This window comes from Macaca mulatta, chromosome 17 (assembly GCF_049350105.2).
Source record: "Macaca mulatta isolate MMU2019108-1 chromosome 17, T2T-MMU8v2.0, whole genome shotgun sequence".
Taxonomy (NCBI): domain Eukaryota; kingdom Metazoa; phylum Chordata; class Mammalia; order Primates; family Cercopithecidae; genus Macaca; species Macaca mulatta.
In genome coordinates, this window is record NC_133422.1 from 20,948,688 (window position 1) to 20,966,755 (window position 18,068).

Genomic DNA, 18,068 nt, shown 5'->3' on the forward strand with positions numbered 1-18,068 from the left:
TTACTTGGAATCAGCTAAGAAAGGGCCTCGTGAGCTATGGTAGCTGGTACCATTATTTATTGCTAGTGGATGAAACGCTAAAGTGGACAACGAAGTCCACTTTAAGTTAAGCATGCTTCCATCAGTGTTTCGTGGGAGGTGGCTATGTGATAGCACTGTCATTGGAAATATAAAGCCACTAAGAAAGTGACATTACACAAAGAAGCGCCACACAATATAACTCTGGGTATTATAGTATGTATTGTTTTCTTGTTCCTGAAACCCTTGCTGGACACAGGGGCAAAATTACCATTTTGGAATACCCATATATTAATGCAAACATCACCAGCATACAGATTATTAATTCTGGTGGGTGGTTAATTCTAAGAACTACCAGGCATGCCACCCTTGGGAGAATGTTCTTTCCAGATTATGTTCTTGGCAAGAATCCCATGATCTCTCAGGAAAATGGGTCACTCTGGAGCACTGCTATCATGTAAAACTTGATCGGATACCCAGTTATGGGCGGCAACAGGAAGGAATGTGCACAGTCTTCTAGAATCCCCCTTCCTACTGGTCTATCCATGAATCAGACAGACAAGCTGAACCACACAGCACAGTCCTTTTCAGACCCCTCACTTCACCAGTGATTGGAACTTAGCTCTTATCTCTTCTTTCCTAACATTTCTGTTCTCTGGTGTGGATAATCCTCAGGCTTCCCAGATAATTCATCCTGGGAAATGCTATTGCGGATGACCATCTGTGTACCTTCAGTCTTTACATTCGACAACTCTTGGAGGTACCAAGCTGCAGAGCACTGGGTTCTAATGGCTTTCATAGATGAGGACAGACTCTCACAGACTAGTCTAGAGTGGGAAAACCAGCACTGAAGAAAGTAAAACAGAACATGGTGGCAGTGGTTAGCAGCCATTAAAGTGGCATGGAACTTGGATTCTTGAGCCAGGTTTAAAAGAAATGCAGGATTAGAACTGGAATGACATTGTATAACATGTTACTTATTGGCTGGGCCACTGTCATCATGAAGCATTGATTTTCCAAGTTTTCATAAATACATTGACAAGGCAATGACCCCAAGGACTCCCTACCCAATCCCATTAGCTGCTACATGGTTTTATTAACCAGTGATGCTTTTACCATGTAAAGAGCCACTGCAATGGCTACAGATTGTCATTTTTGTAATTTTTGTTTTTTTGAGACAAGGTCTGTCTCTGACGCCCAGGCTGTAGTACAGTGGCATGATCATAGCTCACTGCACCCTTGAACTCCTGGGCTCTAGTGATCTTACCTCCTAAGTAGCTGAGACTACAGGCATGTACAACCACAGCTGGTTACTTTTTTGTTTTTAAATTTTTGTGGAGTTGGGGATCTTGCTATATTGCCCAGGTTGGTCTCAAACTCCTGGCTTCAGGTGATCCTCCCACCTCAGCCTCCCAAAGTGCAGGCACTATGCGTGTGAGCTATTTTTGTGATTTCTAATGCAGGTCACAACTGTAGCAAAAATAAATTTAAACCCCACCATCTTACCTTAGAGAAAATAAAAAATGCTAAAATTCTAACTAATAACTCTACTGTCCTCTTTATTTTGGTGTTTCTAAAACCAGAATATACCTTAGAGTTGATGGCAAAAAAAACTTGTCAAGATGACTGGTAGAGGGACTAATTGTGACCTGGTTGCTGTAGCTGGAGGACACACAAGTGATGTTGGCGGAGCATAGCAGGCATCAGCTCACGGAATTATTTCCATTGATAGCTCAGGTTTGTTTTTATCTTCAGTTAAAATTCCTAATTATTATTTTAAACAATTAAAAAACATTACTCTATATAGAACATTAGAATAATGAACAAAGAAATGGAGCACTGGATGCAAACACACTATAAGTGAAGCAAGATTATTTGCTCCAGAAACGACTACACTTCCAATAAGATTTACAAAAGCAAGATTCCCCCGGGGGAGGAATTTGGGTTTAAATTTGTTGGGAAGACAAATTCCTAGAGGACTGCATGTCCCAGGCCATGCAATTAAAGAGGGAGAAACTGCTAAATTTCATGAAATAGATCACAGAATGCTTAAAACTAGAAGAACTGGGAAGACTGATTCAAGTACCACGAAGGACTATTAGGCCCTGTCAAAAAATTCAAGGAAAGCTGTTAAATTTTTTGTGATACGTAATGCAATTAAGCAAAACATGTAACTCTCAGTTTACAGTCACCATCATGCAAGAATCCAGGGCTTTTAGGTCTTAATTTTCTTGTGCTGATATTGTTTCTTTTCCCATAATGATTATAGCTTGAAGACTGTTTCCATTACATATGCCAATAAAAGAAAAGGACTTGGTAAAATTTGCAGTGAGAGTGAGGGAGAGGAATACACCTTTTCCAATAAATCTGCTACCTTTTCCTTCCTTTCTGGGGGTTAACTTTTCAAGTTTAAGTACTTGTAATAAAGTGTACAAATCTTAAGAATGTACCTTTACAAAGTAAACACACAATCTTAATCATCCACACCGCCTAAGCCTTGCAGTGCCCGGTTCTGGATGCTACCTTCTCCCTGCCAAAGGTAACCCCTATACTGACCTCTATTACTATGAATTAAGTTTGCCTGCTTCTGGACTTTATAAATATGAAATCATACAATATATACTCTTTTGTTTCTGGTTTGTGTGGCTCGACATTATCTCTGTGAGTTACCCATGCTGTGTGTAGCAGGACTCGATTCTCTTTTGTGCTGCAATGGTATTCCATTGTATGACTTTGTCACAATTTACCCATTCTACAATTCTGTTGATTTCAGTTTGGGGCTATTATGAATAATGCCACCATAACTGAACATGTCTTTTGGAGCAGGTATGTGCATATTTCACTGTGTGGAAAGGCTGGGTCACAGAGTATGGATATGTTCAGCTTTAGTGTATACTGATAAACAGTTTTCCAAAGTGTTTTTCCCAATTTACATTCTTGTGAGCAGAGTATAAGGGTTTCCATTTGCTTCTGTCCTCACCAACACTTTATATTGACAGCTTAAAAAATTTTTTTTAGCCATTCTTTGGGTGTATAGTATACTCCTTCATTTTTATTTTTATTTGCAGATAAATGAATTACTTTTGGTACTGCTTGTCATTGATATTTTTAGGAACATGAACTAGTAGTTTTGGTCTTTGAGAAGTAAACATATGTATCAGCCTTTTGAGTCAAAACTATTAGGCACAAAGGCATTTTTATAATAGTAGCACTGTTCATTAGTTTTCAAGTATGTAACTTGCAGATAAATATGGGTAGAAATTTGATTTTCTATCCTCTAGCCAGTCCACAATACTTGGAAACTTAAAACAGGAAGAGGCCTGTCAGAATGAATGCTCTTGGGGGCAGTGGGCTGGAGGGGGAGCTCTTTAGAAAGCTACTGAAGGCTGAATAAAAATATTTACTGTTTTGGACTGTGTATACAAAGGCTTCTGTATTTTATGAGACTTAGTGAAATATTTCTTGAAATAGTAAGTTCCTACTGCATTTAAATATATACTTTTGTTTATAATAAAAGGCCAAACATGTTGTTACGTATTCCTATTGCATGAAGTAAAGTATCCCTGTAAATACGTCCATCTGTTTTGTATTATACATAAATTCACACTAATGAGAGTTCATTATATATAAAGTGAGGGTGCATTAGTAAAGTCTATGTTATAGATACTCTGAAAAAGAAATAGAATTTTATTACTTCCACATAAAGAATACTTAAACTCACTGAAATACTCAGAGAATGATGTATTCTGGTTAATTTATTTTCCGGGAAATACTTGGTTAACCAGAAAGTACGTACACACACACACACACACACACACACACACACACACACCTGTAGCACTAAAGACAGAATAAATAAACTTGACAAAAACCAATCATCTTGTGGTTTGTGACACTTTGGCTAATGATTTCAGCACTGAAATCATTCTGATTAATCTTATGTCTTTACTTATTTGGGTTATGATTAATCAAGACTTTTTTTTTTTAACCTACAAACTCCATAATCAAGCCAATTTTATATTAGTCTTTCCAAATTTGTTTAATGAAGAGAACAGAAAGACTTAAGTAGCAATTCTTATAGAGAGTGTATACATTCTACAGAATAAAGCCTACAAAAGATCATCAAGAAATATTTGTTGGGTGAATGAATAACTGTAAATGATGTTAGAGGATATCTGTGAACAGCGATTCTCTTATTAAACATTAGCTCTCATTATTTTAACATCTCTTCATGCTCAACCAACATATATTTTTATGCTACAAATGTGTATGACTCAAACAAATAATTACTGGATTAAGGAAAACTTTTATATTGAATTTATAAGATAATAAACTATTAATCAGTGGAAACAACACAAAATTTTGTTTTGTGGTTCTCAACATACTGGCATAGCTATTAAAAATATTTTACTAAATATCTGCGTAGGTTCCTAGGTGCTCTAAATAGTGAAAGAAAAGAGAAGATATGTACCTTATTCCAAGGGATTCCCGTTTCTTGAAGTAATATCTCATTGCAAGGGAAAATGGTGAATCATCTATGGTGATTCTCATTAGAAGAGTTTATATTCTTGGATGCTGATGTGGAACTAAATCATTATGTTGAGTGACGCTATACTGTCTATAGTCACTTTTCATGAACTAAAATTATTTCAGGTCTTTCCTTCAAGAATTAAATATTTTATAATTCAAAGGAGCTGGGAAGTGCACATCTCGGTGTGCAAACATAACAGAACCTTATACTTAACAAGTTTAAAACTCAACCCTGGATTCCACCCTAGAAAACCTGTTCTCTCTAAGTCCTCCCCTATCTCAGTGAAGGGCAAGAGGCAACCCCACTCTTCCAGTTGTTCAGGCCCCACACTGAGGAGTCATCTTTGACTCCCTTTTACCCACAACCAATCCGTGGGCAAATCCTCTCAACTCCTGGCAGTATCTGACTATCTCTTACCATCTCCATGCCTAGCCTTAGTCCTGTCCTCATTTTCTCTCCTCTAGACCACTGCAGCAGCCTCCTAACTGGTCTCCTTCCTTCAGCTTGAAAAAGTTTTCCAAAGTGATTTTTCCTGCGCAGTTCCCTCTTCACACAGCAATCAGAGGAATTTTTATAAAATATGTTGTCATTTGTAAGAACTATATTAGAAAGAACCAGCATGGTTAATTTTAAGTCTTTAAAAAGCATGATGGAACTTTATATTTCTCTAATGATTTTCAGGAATGAGGGTATTTGCCTCTCCCATATGCAACATAAATTGTTATACTTTTACTCTCTTCTATTCCTCCTCTGTGCCAATTTAACTGACCAAAACCGACAGAATTAACCAAAAATCTTCTTGATTTTTGTTTAATTTTAAAAATAATGTGAGAATTTAGGCCTCGTTTATTATTAAATTCACAATTTTTAATATGGTATACCTTTAAAAAGAATGATTCTTGGTATTTGAGTTTTTAAAAAATAGATTTACCACAATTATTTAGACCTGATTTTGTGCTGAACTGCTTCTAACGCTCATTACTGGTCCTTTTATATCACAAGGCTCCCATTCTTAAGGAATTTTTATTCCTCTCTTAATTGACTATTTATACAAATATATATATTTATTTCAAAGTTATTTTTTAAAAGGTTACTTAAGAGACATTTTAAGCCTCTGAATATCTGCAACTATCTGTCACTTTGTACTTCGGCTGTGCATAGCATTCTTGGGTCACAGGAACTGTCTCTTCAAAATCCTGCAGACTTTGTTCCTCTATCCCATGGCATTCAAGGTTTTAGGGACAACTAATGTAAGATTAATTTTTCTTTCTCTAACAATAGCTTGTTTTTTGTCTGCTTCTCTGCTTTTAGGATACTTTCTTTATTTTTGAAATGTTAAAATTCCATGAAGCTGTGTTGAGGGGCTTCTCTCTTTGGTTAATTCTGCATGGTACTTTGCAAAGTCCTTTTGATTCACAGACTTAGGCCTTTCTTCAGGTCAGTGCAGTTTTGTTACTACTTTGGTTACTGTTTATGAATATTTTTCAGTGGCCTCTTCTATGGGGATATCATTTGTTCATTCAGCATATGTTTACTAAGCACTTACCATGTTTCATGTACTGTTCTGTTTGTTGGGATGACTCAGGGCTCTATATGTCAGCTTTCTCCTTTGTTTTTACCAAGTAGCTTTCTTATGGTTTTTACCTCTTTATTTCCTCTGGATAACTTTTCAAGTTTTTTGTTCATAGTAGTACTTAGATTTAGGACTGGATGGAGTCTGTTCTTTCTACTTTTCATGTAGATTTGAGTTTTGGCAGTGCACTTTTAGTTTTCTTATCTTTCCTTATTGCACTCAATTCCCTTATTATTTCTGCTTGCTTCTTAGCCAGATACTTTTCAATTTATATCTTATTTCACATACTTCAAATTTCTTTGAATTGTGAGAACACAAAGCAGAGGTTTTCTAAAAATTTTATGTTTTCTGAAGAATATTCTATCCCAGCAGCATCTTCTATATCTTAAATGCTTGCTATTCCACCTCAATACGCAAGCTTTTCATACATCCCATGTTATTCTATGTTTTCCGTGTCCTTATTCTCAAATGATGAGATACAAAACTGTTCAGGAACAGATTGGACAGATGCTCCTTGGCTGCATTCACTTTCCACTTAGTTTCTACTAGAATTCTCCTTGAGAGATTTTAAACTGGTTGAACTAAATCTACAATGCCAGCTCAAGAATTCAGCAGGGAAGGAATTGAAACTGCGGACAGTCCCAGCATGAGAACTTCATCACCACATCATTTCTTATTTTGTTTGGAAAAGCCATTGCAATGGGGCCAACTTTGGGCATTTGGCTCCTTTGTGATTTAGTCTTCAAGCCAAGTATAAGTTGGGGCTGGTCTGGCCTTTTTCCCAGGGCTATTCCCCTTTCAGCTTCCTGCCTGTAGCCACTGCGTGAAACCTAGACCTCCCCCCAACCATGTCTCCCTAGCGCTGCTGCTTTCAAACGCTGCTGCATGGCAGTGACAAAATGGAGGTCAAGTGATCTGCTTCTCACCAGCTCTAGGGCTCTTTCTTCTTTTCCCTGCCTTTCCAGTCAAGGGATGTTAGTGACATTCTCTTAGCTCTCATGCAGTTACTCATGAATAATGCTATTTCTCAGGAAGGTTTTCAAGTTGTCTTTGAGAGGGGTCCCATCAAACTATATTTAGCAAAAATTCTTCAAAGTTGTTTGCATGTCACTAGCCCTCTTCATTAATTTCTCCTGACATGTTGGGTTTTCAATGTGTAAAGCTTTTGATTATTTAAATAATTTTAATGGTCACCTAGCAAAGACTGGGTTAGAGATGCCCATAGCCATGCAGCCCAGAAGTCAGGACTATATTTCTAGGCTGCACCTGGATGAAGTTGTCCTCTCATGGCCACTGACACCATGTCTTGAGTGATGAGCCATTCATGATGTGCTAAGAAAGAGTAACTGGCACTTTGCTGCTCTCCTGTGACATGCAGACATTCCTTGACATGGCTGTTCTCACCGTTCCCCTCTCTTTGCTCTACACTCTTGCCTTAGTTGACATATCTTCCCTTGGCTCGGGCTGTCCCTCTATTCAGATGACCACAAAAATACATATATAAATATCCATATAAACATGAAACCCTATCTAGTCCTCACCTTGCCCCTGAACTCCAAATTCAGGTTTTGAAAACTTTAAACATCATGTTTGATATTTTTAGACAGGTGTCCCAATAGTGAGACAACATATTATAACATCCAAAGCAAACATTTGCTTTCTTCACGAGTCTGTCTTCTTCCTGTGCCCCCTATTTCTGTCCTCCAGGGCTTAAAAACCTCCCATTTCCCTTCCCCCACGTTCAGTGTCACTTGTCTTTTTCTCCTACCTCCAAACTGCTTCTTGAATTTGTCTCATTCTTTCCATTTTCATTTCAATTACCCTGGTTCAGGTTCCTATCACTTCTCACCCAAATAACTGATACTGTTTTATGATTTAATCTCCTGACTTCCACCTCTCTTGTCTCTGAAACTTTCTCCTCCATGGCTATAAAACTTCCTAGAGAAGACAGAACCAGCTCTCAGCTCATGCCTGAGACCACACAGTGTCATGCATCTGTCTGTGCTGTGCCCTCTGCTGGGGCGTTGTTTCCACCCTTCTCTGTCTGGTTAATACTTGTGTGTCCCTCAAGGCTCAGTTCATGTACCCCTACCTCCAAATCTATCCTTGAATCCATTTCTTCTGAGCTCCACCACATTCTAAGCCTCCCTCTATCTAGGTACTTACCATATTAAATGGAATGATCTCTTTAGGTGTCTGTCTTCTCTGCCCCTCAAGCCCAGAATTTTCTTAGTACAGGGATACTATCTTATCAATCTCTGTGCCCTCAGTGCCAAGCACAGTGCGTGCCACACAATCAGTGTTCAGAGCACTGTTTATCTGAACAAAAGCTTAGTTTGAAACACCACAGGGGAAAATAGGAACATAATTGTTGGTTCATGGAGATATCATGCTAGCCAAAGCAATCAGAGAAAGTTTAATTTAGTTTAGCCTGAGAATGAAATTATGATTATAGATCCGAAAAACATTGGAGAGAAGATACGATTAAAATCAAGTGGTTTTTTGTTAGAGCATGCATGCTGCAATAGGAGATTGAGATTCTGAACCAAGTATAATTGAAGTATTTATGGACTGATGAGAAGACTCGTGTGATCGATTCACAAAAGGGAAAAGGTACAATAACTCAAAGAAGCCAAGAAAAGTCACTGGTGATAGCTATCTTAATCGAGAAGAAAGACATGTACTGCAACACAGGCACATGTTAAAGCAGACATTAACATGGGTGGCAACGGCATTTCCTGCTCCTCAAATCCCACCTGGAATCAATGAGTGGGCCTGAGGCTGTGCTTTGGAAAGTCATCTCAAGTGATGATTTGCTAGTTCCTGGCCAAACTTTGTGCTGTTCACCAAGGAAACACCCATGGTTACTTGGATTACATAGCAACCTCAAAACAGCTGGAAGATATTAGTCAATCGGAGCCACACAGGACTGGCAGAAGATGGCAAAATGGAACCAATTCAAAGGTTCCTTGCTTTGTTTTCAATCTAAAGTTCCATATTCTACACAAGGCCGTGTCCATGCTTGGCCAGTAGCTATGTTTTAAACTAGCCCTATCTTCCTAAATTGAGGACTAGAAGGCCCACCGGAGAATAATTCCCCTATGGAATAAAAATAAAGATTCAATAAGGAAAACACTTGAAAAATGCTGTGTTGGCATTTGGATAATGATGCAAAATGTTTTATGAGTATATATAAGAATACACTTTTTATGGAATCGTTGAATTGGAAGAAGAGAACAGAGACCCTAACAAAAAACAATGAACTGAGCTTTGGGCCCAGACGCCTGCCTCGCTAGCCATACAGCCCAGGACAGGTTACACCCTCTTTCTAATCTTCAGGTCTCTCATTTTTAAAATGGGGGCAAAAGATGCCAAAAATGGGACCAGTATTCACAGGATTATGAGAATTGACACAACGTATGTTTCCTCATCTATCAAATGTAGAAAATTATACATACTGGTTTCTGTAGAGATTAAATAACACAATGAATGTAAAGTACCTGACTGGGTACCTGGCCTGTAATTCAGGCTGATAAATCTTAGCAAGTACAATGAAGATAACAATGAAGTGAATCCTTCTGTAGAGAGTGCTGCATACTAGGCACTGTTTATGTATATCTTCAGAGTTCTTCACTAACACACTATTATCTGTCATTCCTATTTTATAGAACCCAGGCTGTCTGGCTGCAGAGGATGACAATAACGATGGAGGTGATCTTGGTGATGATGACAATATAAAGCACCTGGTAGAATGGCTGGTGCACGGTAAATTCTCAGTACATGCTTGCTATTATTATAATGCTGGTATTGTTTGTAAAGATTTCTAAAGATGGAAGTTCTACATGTATTTTAGCTACTTATTCAAGGATTAAATTGCTTTTATCTTCTTTCCTATATCTTAAAACTCTTTCTTGGTATCAGTGAAGCCTATATTCTCATTTTAGATCTCCAGAGTGGAAGAGAATAAAAACTCCCCTGAAATAATTACTCTTGTTGAGGATATTTAGTAAGTTATTGACTCCAACCCCCTTAAGGATTTTTTTAAAATGGGTGCTACTTTGCTTTCCATGCATTTAATCTTACTTGTTGCTTTTACCTAAGACCTTCAGAGTTTTCTTTCATTCCTCTTTGAAAGCTGAAAGAAAAAGTGGACTCTGTTTTCTGATACTGGTGTCACTGTTGTGGTGATTAGTGGAAGAGTCATTCCTTGATGTTAACTCTAATTCTAATCCAGGCTTTGTTCGTGTGTGACTGTGAAAAGTCAGAGCAGTGGACCTGACTTTTCATCTTTTGGCTGATTGTATAAACATGACACCATTTATGTAAAGGGCTGATTTGAGGATTAAATGTGATAGTGCTTGTAAAAGCAACTATAGCATGGTCCCCAACAAATACCAATCAAGACATCAACTAATACCAGATGAGGAATCTGATACCTTCAATTAAAAATGTATTCTTATATCCCTTTGTAGCACTGTGAATCCTCTAAGGGCCTCTGTTTCTGCCCGCAGGGTAGGACTCAATGTTGTCTGCATGTTCTTGTGGCATCCAGGGCTATTCAGGATCTGGTGCCTACGACTCTGGCAGCCTCCTCTCTTGATACTGTCTCCCACCAAGGTGTGCTTTTCTCAGCCATACCAAATACTCTGTCCTTCTCTGAACTCACTGTGCAATCCTATACCTCTGTGCACTTGTGCATACTGCTTCCTGTGTCAGACATGCCTTGACTTCTTAAGCACATGGGAAATTCCTCAGCATCTTTCAAGAGTAAATTCAAACATTACATTCTCCATGAAGCCTTTCCTCATTTCGTGTCATAGCATTGTGTGCAAAATTCTCTACAGAACTTAGGAAATTTAGTTGACTTTGAGTTCATTCTTTGAGGGCAGAAGCTGTATCTTAGTTTTCTATCTCTAATGCCTGGTGTGCATTGAGAACTTAAGAAGTGAGTGAATCATTGAACCATACTCATTCTCCAGTCTTAGGATAGGAACCATCTCCCATTACCCTCACCTCCTCTGAATCACCCATTTTGGCCCTTAGCCAACTATTGCCTTACCCTGAAGCTCAGAGCCAACCTGGCACTGTCTTGGTGCTCTCCATGTCCAGGGCAATGAACACTCGTCAAATGAGCGACTATGTAAGACGATCCAATCATTCAACATCATGTTGTTCACATAGTTTATATAAAATCTTATGCTGTTTTATCCTAAATAACTGCATATGGATTTTTAAAAAAGCAAATGGTTTAATTTTTACATTTCTTAGATTTTGAAATTAGACATCTGGTTAATTATTATAAAGATCTTTCCTCTTGGAAATGACAGAACTTTTATTAATCTCTGGATACAGTTTAGATCTTTTGAAAAATGAGGCTTTTCCAGAGTTTTGGGTTAAAATGGTGGATTAAAAACTGCATCACAGAAGTTCTAATCCCCAATACTTGGCAAAAATAATGAAACTTCCCCCAAAAGAACAATTACAAATAAGAACCAAAAAGGGAAAGGCAATCAGCTTGAAATACTTCATGGAAAAGAAACACAAGATTCCACAGTAGAATGCAGACACAGGGTACAGCTTGGCTCCCAACCCTTCTCCCTTTGCCCTGAAATGAGGCTTTGCTTTCTCTTTAGACAAAATAATCTGATTTTGTTTGTGATTTTAAGGAACACTCAGCCCCTCCTAAATTATTTGTGTAAATTGACCGGAGCACAATTTCTAATGTGAAATCTCCAAACAATAGTCATGCTTAGGAAATACTGAAGTGTCTTAATATCTTCAGGAGCAGTAGTAGTACTAACTGGTTCCTCAGCATTGAGAGTTTTGTGAAACTGCAAAAGAGCAGGCAATGTGAGAGCAAGGGGAGAGCAGAAGGAGGAGGAGCCGGGGACACAGAGAATACATACCCTGGATGATCAAAAAGAAAGCCATGGGATAGTCCAGTTTTATGCAGACATTTTCACACCGATACATTTTTTTGGATTGGCTAATTAGGGTTCAGATAATTTTCTCCAAGACTTTAGGAATGTGTCCAGGTTTGGACCCAGGTTATTTTCTTGGTCCATAAGTAGAAGATTACCTGTAAATTATCCAGGATGATTCGGAGGGAGTGCACCTGTCGCCGAACAGCACCTGAAAACCTTTCATAGGTTGCAGCATCGTATTCACTCATTTGGATCTCCTTTAGCCTGAAACCAGAGGAGTATAAAAAGTTAACAGCTTAAATCACATAAATGTGGGTTTTTACTTTCATTCACCTCCTGCTAGAACTTTAGCAAACTTCTTGGAAACTCAGATTCATGTTAATGAGAAAAGGCAAGAAGCGATGTCTCCAGCTATGCTTCCATATTCAAAGAAGGTAACATCCAGTAGTGTGCTAGTAAATGGTTAACAAACTAGGACAAGAAAAAAGTCCTAGATCTGTAGTGTTTGCTGATTTCCATGATGTAAATATTGCCACCATGATCAGTTACAAGCTATGAACAGTGAGTTAGAAAAAAATGTGCACCATTGGCTCTCATGAGCCAGTATGAATTGGCTTTGTGGTACACCATTGCTATATCCCAAAGCCATACTATGATGTTTGCAGCCGATCAGTTCATGTGGCAGATTCCTAAGAGGGTTCCCATGGGTTGCTTTTTAAGATTGAGATCATGTATTTGGTTGACCAAGGTAACAGTTCAAGCCTAAAGAACGTAAGTGAATGTGCTGCTCTGTACTCCTATGTGAGAGTTTTCTAAAATCGCTGACAGTGTAATCTAGACAGGACAATTGCATTTTAATATTACTGTGGCTTTGAAATTCTGTCTTCCCAGTATGCTGCTCCTTTTTATCAGTTTTTATCATTTGCTTCACTGAAGCCCCACCAGCACACTGGAAGCTCCCCATACACATTACATGCCCTGCAAGTGCTTCTCTCCCACTGGGAGTATCCTTCCCCTGACTTTGCCTACTAACTCCCACTTACTCTTCAAGACTCAAGTCAATGATTGCCTCCTCCAGGAAGCCTGCTCTGACCCCCAGGTCTCTCTTCTGTGCTCTTATCTCACTTCATTCTTCCCTCAGAGAATTTGCTCTCCATGCAGTAATTATCTGCCTTCTGTCTCCCCAGCTAGGCTCTATGCTCCTTTAGATAAGGGCTGAGTCTTTCTCATCTTTATCTTTACAGTGCCTAGCATGGAACTAACATATAATGGGTGCTCAGAATAAATAGAAATGAATGACTGAAATAAAAATACAACTCAGCATTACTTAAAATGCAGCATCTTAAACAGTCAGTAGAAAGTTCATTCAAAGAGTGACCTCTCCGGTTTTACAGTGCTGTATCCACAACACACTAACTTAATCACACATTTCTATAAATTTCTATTAATATAAAAGGTACTGATACTAGGACAAAGAACAATAAGTGCAAATCTCAAAAGCCCAAGCATAACATAATGTTCTAAACTGGTGTGTGTATATGCATGCAATGTTGGAGATATGAATCCTAGGTGTACAGCAGAAACTCTTATCTAACGTGTATTTTTTATCACCTTTAGCTAAAACAGAAACCTCAAATACTGAATGAGAATAAATGTTCTCTATTCTTCCCTCTCAGGTTGGGAAAAATCCATTCACGATGGGGGAGAGCTCTAGAAGCTTATTACAATTACATAATGCTAGGCCTAGACTACCATGGGGTAGATTGGCATTCCTGCCCTATCACCCCACTGGATAATACCAACTTAGGTTTCAAGATCTAGCTCAAAGGCTATATCCTTTTTGAAGTCTTGCTTGAGCCCTTGCATAAAGCTGGCCATTCCCTTTTCATGTGCCCTATACAGACATCTACCATGAAACTCGCATACTTTATTGCTTTAATAGATAGGCCTGTTGCCCTCTCTTATGGTGTTTTCAAATTTTTCTTTCCATAGTAGGAAATGTTTTACATTGAGATCTTGTATACACAAATGCATGTATGTATATAGGATAACTGAAACAAAAATTTAATGACAAATAATTTTATTACATAGGATGTACTCTGATGTTTTCTATTCTATTCCTCAGGGAGAAGGACCATGTTTTATTTTTTCATTGAACTTCCAGTACCTACCACAATACCTGGCACACAGTGGCACTCAATAAGTGCTGCTGGATGGCTCTTTGAAAATACTGACTATTACAAGGTAAATACAGACGAGGCCACTATAATATCTGAATGGTTGTATCTTGAGGTGACATACCAGGGTGCCTTTCTAAATCTAATTAACTCTCAGTCCTGAAGAATAAAAAGAAATATGTGTATAGGACTTGACCTCCTGACAATACCTCTTGTATTTAGTTTCTGGAAGTCTCTGAAATCTCTCTATGACTTTTTATTAGATTAATTTATGTCTCAAGTATCAAAGCTGACAGAAGCTGGGCACAATGAACAATGCAGGACACGCCACCTACCCCTTCGTACCTAAACTGGTGTGTGTGTGTATGTCAATATGCTTCTTCTCAAAGAAGGGAGATTAGCACTGATTAGAAACAAATGTAGACACAGCTGTCCTTGGGGTGGGGAGGGGATGGAGGAGAGAGAGAAAAAAAAAATATATATATACATATATAGCATAGTACCTAACATATAATGGATGCTCAAAATGAACTGAATGGCTGAAATAAAAATACAACTCAGGATTATTTAAAATGCAGCAACTTAACCTAACTGTAAGTAGAAAGTTCATTTGCTGGGTGACCTCTCTTGGGTTTTACAGTGCTGTATCCATAATGCGCTAATTTAATCACATATTTCTATAAATATAAAAGGTACTGATATTAGGACAGGGAATAATGAACATATATCTCAAAAGCCTAACCACAACACAATCTTCTGAACTACTGTGTGTGTGTGGGTGCGCTCACATGCAATGTTGGAGGTATGGGTTGTAGGTGTATACGTAAATACAAACACATATACACACATAAAAACACATATGTACATACACACATACATATCAAGGAAGGAGCTAGCCATTTGGTAAGCCACCTCGAGCAGACTGGTCTTTGCAGAGTGATCAGAATTAGCTCCAGTTATAGGGCTACCACTGGTGCGATCATGTTGCACCCAAAACGCACCACATGCTGTTTTAATTATGAAGAAATCTGGAAACCATATTCCAGATTGTGTTGGTTTTCAGAAAGATCACCTACAAGGCAATCAAAGCTGATAAAATTTGAAAGATGATGACTGAAGCAGGGGATGTAGAAAGAAAAGAGAAATTTTAGCCTCTGGATCAAATGAGGTACCCATTGCTAATACTCTCAAGCCCACAAAACTAGCTGGAAATATATCTTTCTGCTTCTTTAACCCTGATCAAAACTGCAGGGCACAGCTGCTTCACATCCTAGTAATCTATGTGGACTAACTGCATTTTGTTGGCACAGTATATTTTTAAAGGGTATATTTATTGTTACGTAAGAGTCTGGGAATTTTAGTTCTCATTTTACTTTTTCTTATAGGTCAGACTTAAATACTATAATTTTGAATCAATTATAAGGAAAACAAACATAAGCTTAGATCCACTGTGTGAGGCTGATTAATTTTGCAAATGGTAGTAGATGCAATCGCCACAGCTGGTGCCCACCCTAAACGCTTTTTCTAAGTGTGTACATGTACCTCACTGTCTATTTCATTTGCTTTTCACTGGTATAATGTTTCTGTTCTATTTTATTCACGTTTTATGCTTGTCTTTCTTTGTTAGTCTGCTTGAGTTAATATATTCTTGATACGTAGGGGCTGGTATCTAGCTTAAAACCAGATACACATAGATGCTATCAAAATGCTGTGTTGATGATGTCAGGAACTCACTTAGCAGCATTAGGCTCTCCAAGGCACTAGCACAAACTTTCTGGCTCATAGCTAGGACTGCCTAGTTTCAGTCAGTCTCTGAATTAAGTACTAAAGGATGACTCCCTAACTTGTATGCATGTGTGTATCATTCATTCCACAAATACATATGAAGGTTTGCTACATACCAGGTTCTGGGTGTAGGTCCTGGGGTTACACTAGAGCACAAAACAGACGGATGTCTGCCCCCCAGAAACTTACAGTCAGTGGAGAGATAATCAACTATTCACAAATCACATAATGGGAAACAGTGCTAAGAGTTATGGAGAAAAGGTACAGGATGCCATAAAAGGATCAATGGTGGGAACTGACCTCATTCTGCATATGCGTAAGTGGCAAAATTGTTTTAAAACTTATTATTTGATGATAGTGAAGAATTATTACTTTTTAAAGACTTAATAATAGTATTGTGAGTTTGTATTTTTTTTTGTTTTTATATTATGGAGATACACTTGGAAATATTTACAATGAAATGATAGAAGTCTTGGATTAGCTTCAAAACAAGCCGGCAGAGAAGACTAGGAGTGGAGCCAGATTTTTCTTCTTGAAGTTGGGGGGTTGGGTCCATAGCATTCATTATACGTTCTTCTCAACTTGTATGTTTGAAAAGTTCCTCATAAAAAGTTGAAAAATTTTCAGCAGCATTAAATGAAATACTCACCAAATGGGATGAAAGTTCCATTTCTACATGAAAATAGAAAGCAACATCTTTCTCTTGGTGTTTTGCTGTGCCCCATCTTTCTCAGGATCTCCATGTGTTTCTATTTCTTTCTCTCGTTTCTCACACCCTTGCCCAGCTCCTCTGTCTTTCAACCACCTTATGGTATTCTCTTTTACTTCAACTGCGACTCTTCTCTGCAGCATTTACTAGATGTGTATATTTTCCTCATCCCTTCCCCGTGTCCTCTCTTTCCTCTCTTACACCCGTTAAATTCATTTGCGTTATGGCACAGATGCCCCTTGACTTCTTCCCCTGTAGGGCAATTGTCCTTAACAGAACCACACTCCTTACTCCTATTACGGCAACAGGAGAAGAAGGTACAAGCACTGTTACCTTTCTGCCTCCCTATGAACTATGTGTGTGCCAGAACACTCTATCTACCTGTCCACTTGGGCAAAAATTTGGACTGAATAATTACTTGGCAGGTTTTAAGGGTGGCAACCATAGGAACTCATTAATTGGGGAGGGGAGAATGATACATGTCCAACTGTTTAGTTCTTTTCCTAAATGCGTACTTTATAATTCGTAAGAAATGTAGAGAACTTTCTTTCTAACAAGACCGTTCACTACACTATTCTCTACCTTTTTTTTGAGACGTTTAAACACTTTCATTCCTAACATAGTTACTTGTTCTCATAACCTCCCTGGGAGAAAGGGAGAGTGAATTTTATTTCCAGAAGAGCAAATTCAGGCACAAAGAGGACAGATAAACTGTCAACAGTCACCAGGGAAGCCAGCAGAAGGGCTGAGAGCAACACTCTTGCCTCTAGCATCGAGTGTGTTATTTACCTGCTGAACCCTGAACCCGCGAGGGTCTGAACTGGCAGGCTTTCCTGAGGGTGTGGCGGCAGGGCCTGCATTCTTGTCTCTATTGTCCTGTACTGTTTACTTGCAGGATGTGGAAGCACAGCATGTAATGTAATACCAGATGTTCTACGTGGGAGGAATTTCATAACTCATACACTTTAGCATGCTTTTTTCTAACTGCGCCCAGCTCCTCTCATGCAGCACAGAAATGTAAATCTGCTTCCCAAACTATTACCAGGTCCTGGAATCTGAAAGGAAATATTGATGGTTCTTTGGTATTTTTCACTTTTAGCTGAAGCACACATGTGGATGTCTAGGGTAACATCATGTGGATTCTTCTTATTTTTTAAATGGCTCCAATTGTAGTGGCCCAGAACAGCTGGGGAATGTCCAAGGGCCACAGGGTCATTGGCCTATATTAAGGTCTCTACTCACTGATGAGGCCTCCCCATCCAAACTCACTGTCCCCCCTCCCGAGCTGGTACCCATTATCCTGCGTGGGCAAGCTGCCTCTCTCTGCCACAGACACTATGCTCATCCTGCC

General features: G+C 38.7%; 1 protein-coding gene across 1 annotated transcript in view; it reads right to left on the reverse strand.

The window, feature by feature from the left end:
- VWA8 (von Willebrand factor A domain containing 8) overlaps nucleotides 1-18,068 on the reverse strand; it is a 380,985-nt gene that overhangs the window by 21,688 nt on the left and 341,229 nt on the right. Inside the window, exon 40 of the mRNA XM_015120969.3 lies at nucleotides 12,202-12,310. Coding sequence (XP_014976455.3) covers nucleotides 12,202-12,310 — 109 coding nt within the window. The remainder of the gene's footprint in view (nucleotides 1-12,201; nucleotides 12,311-18,068) is intronic.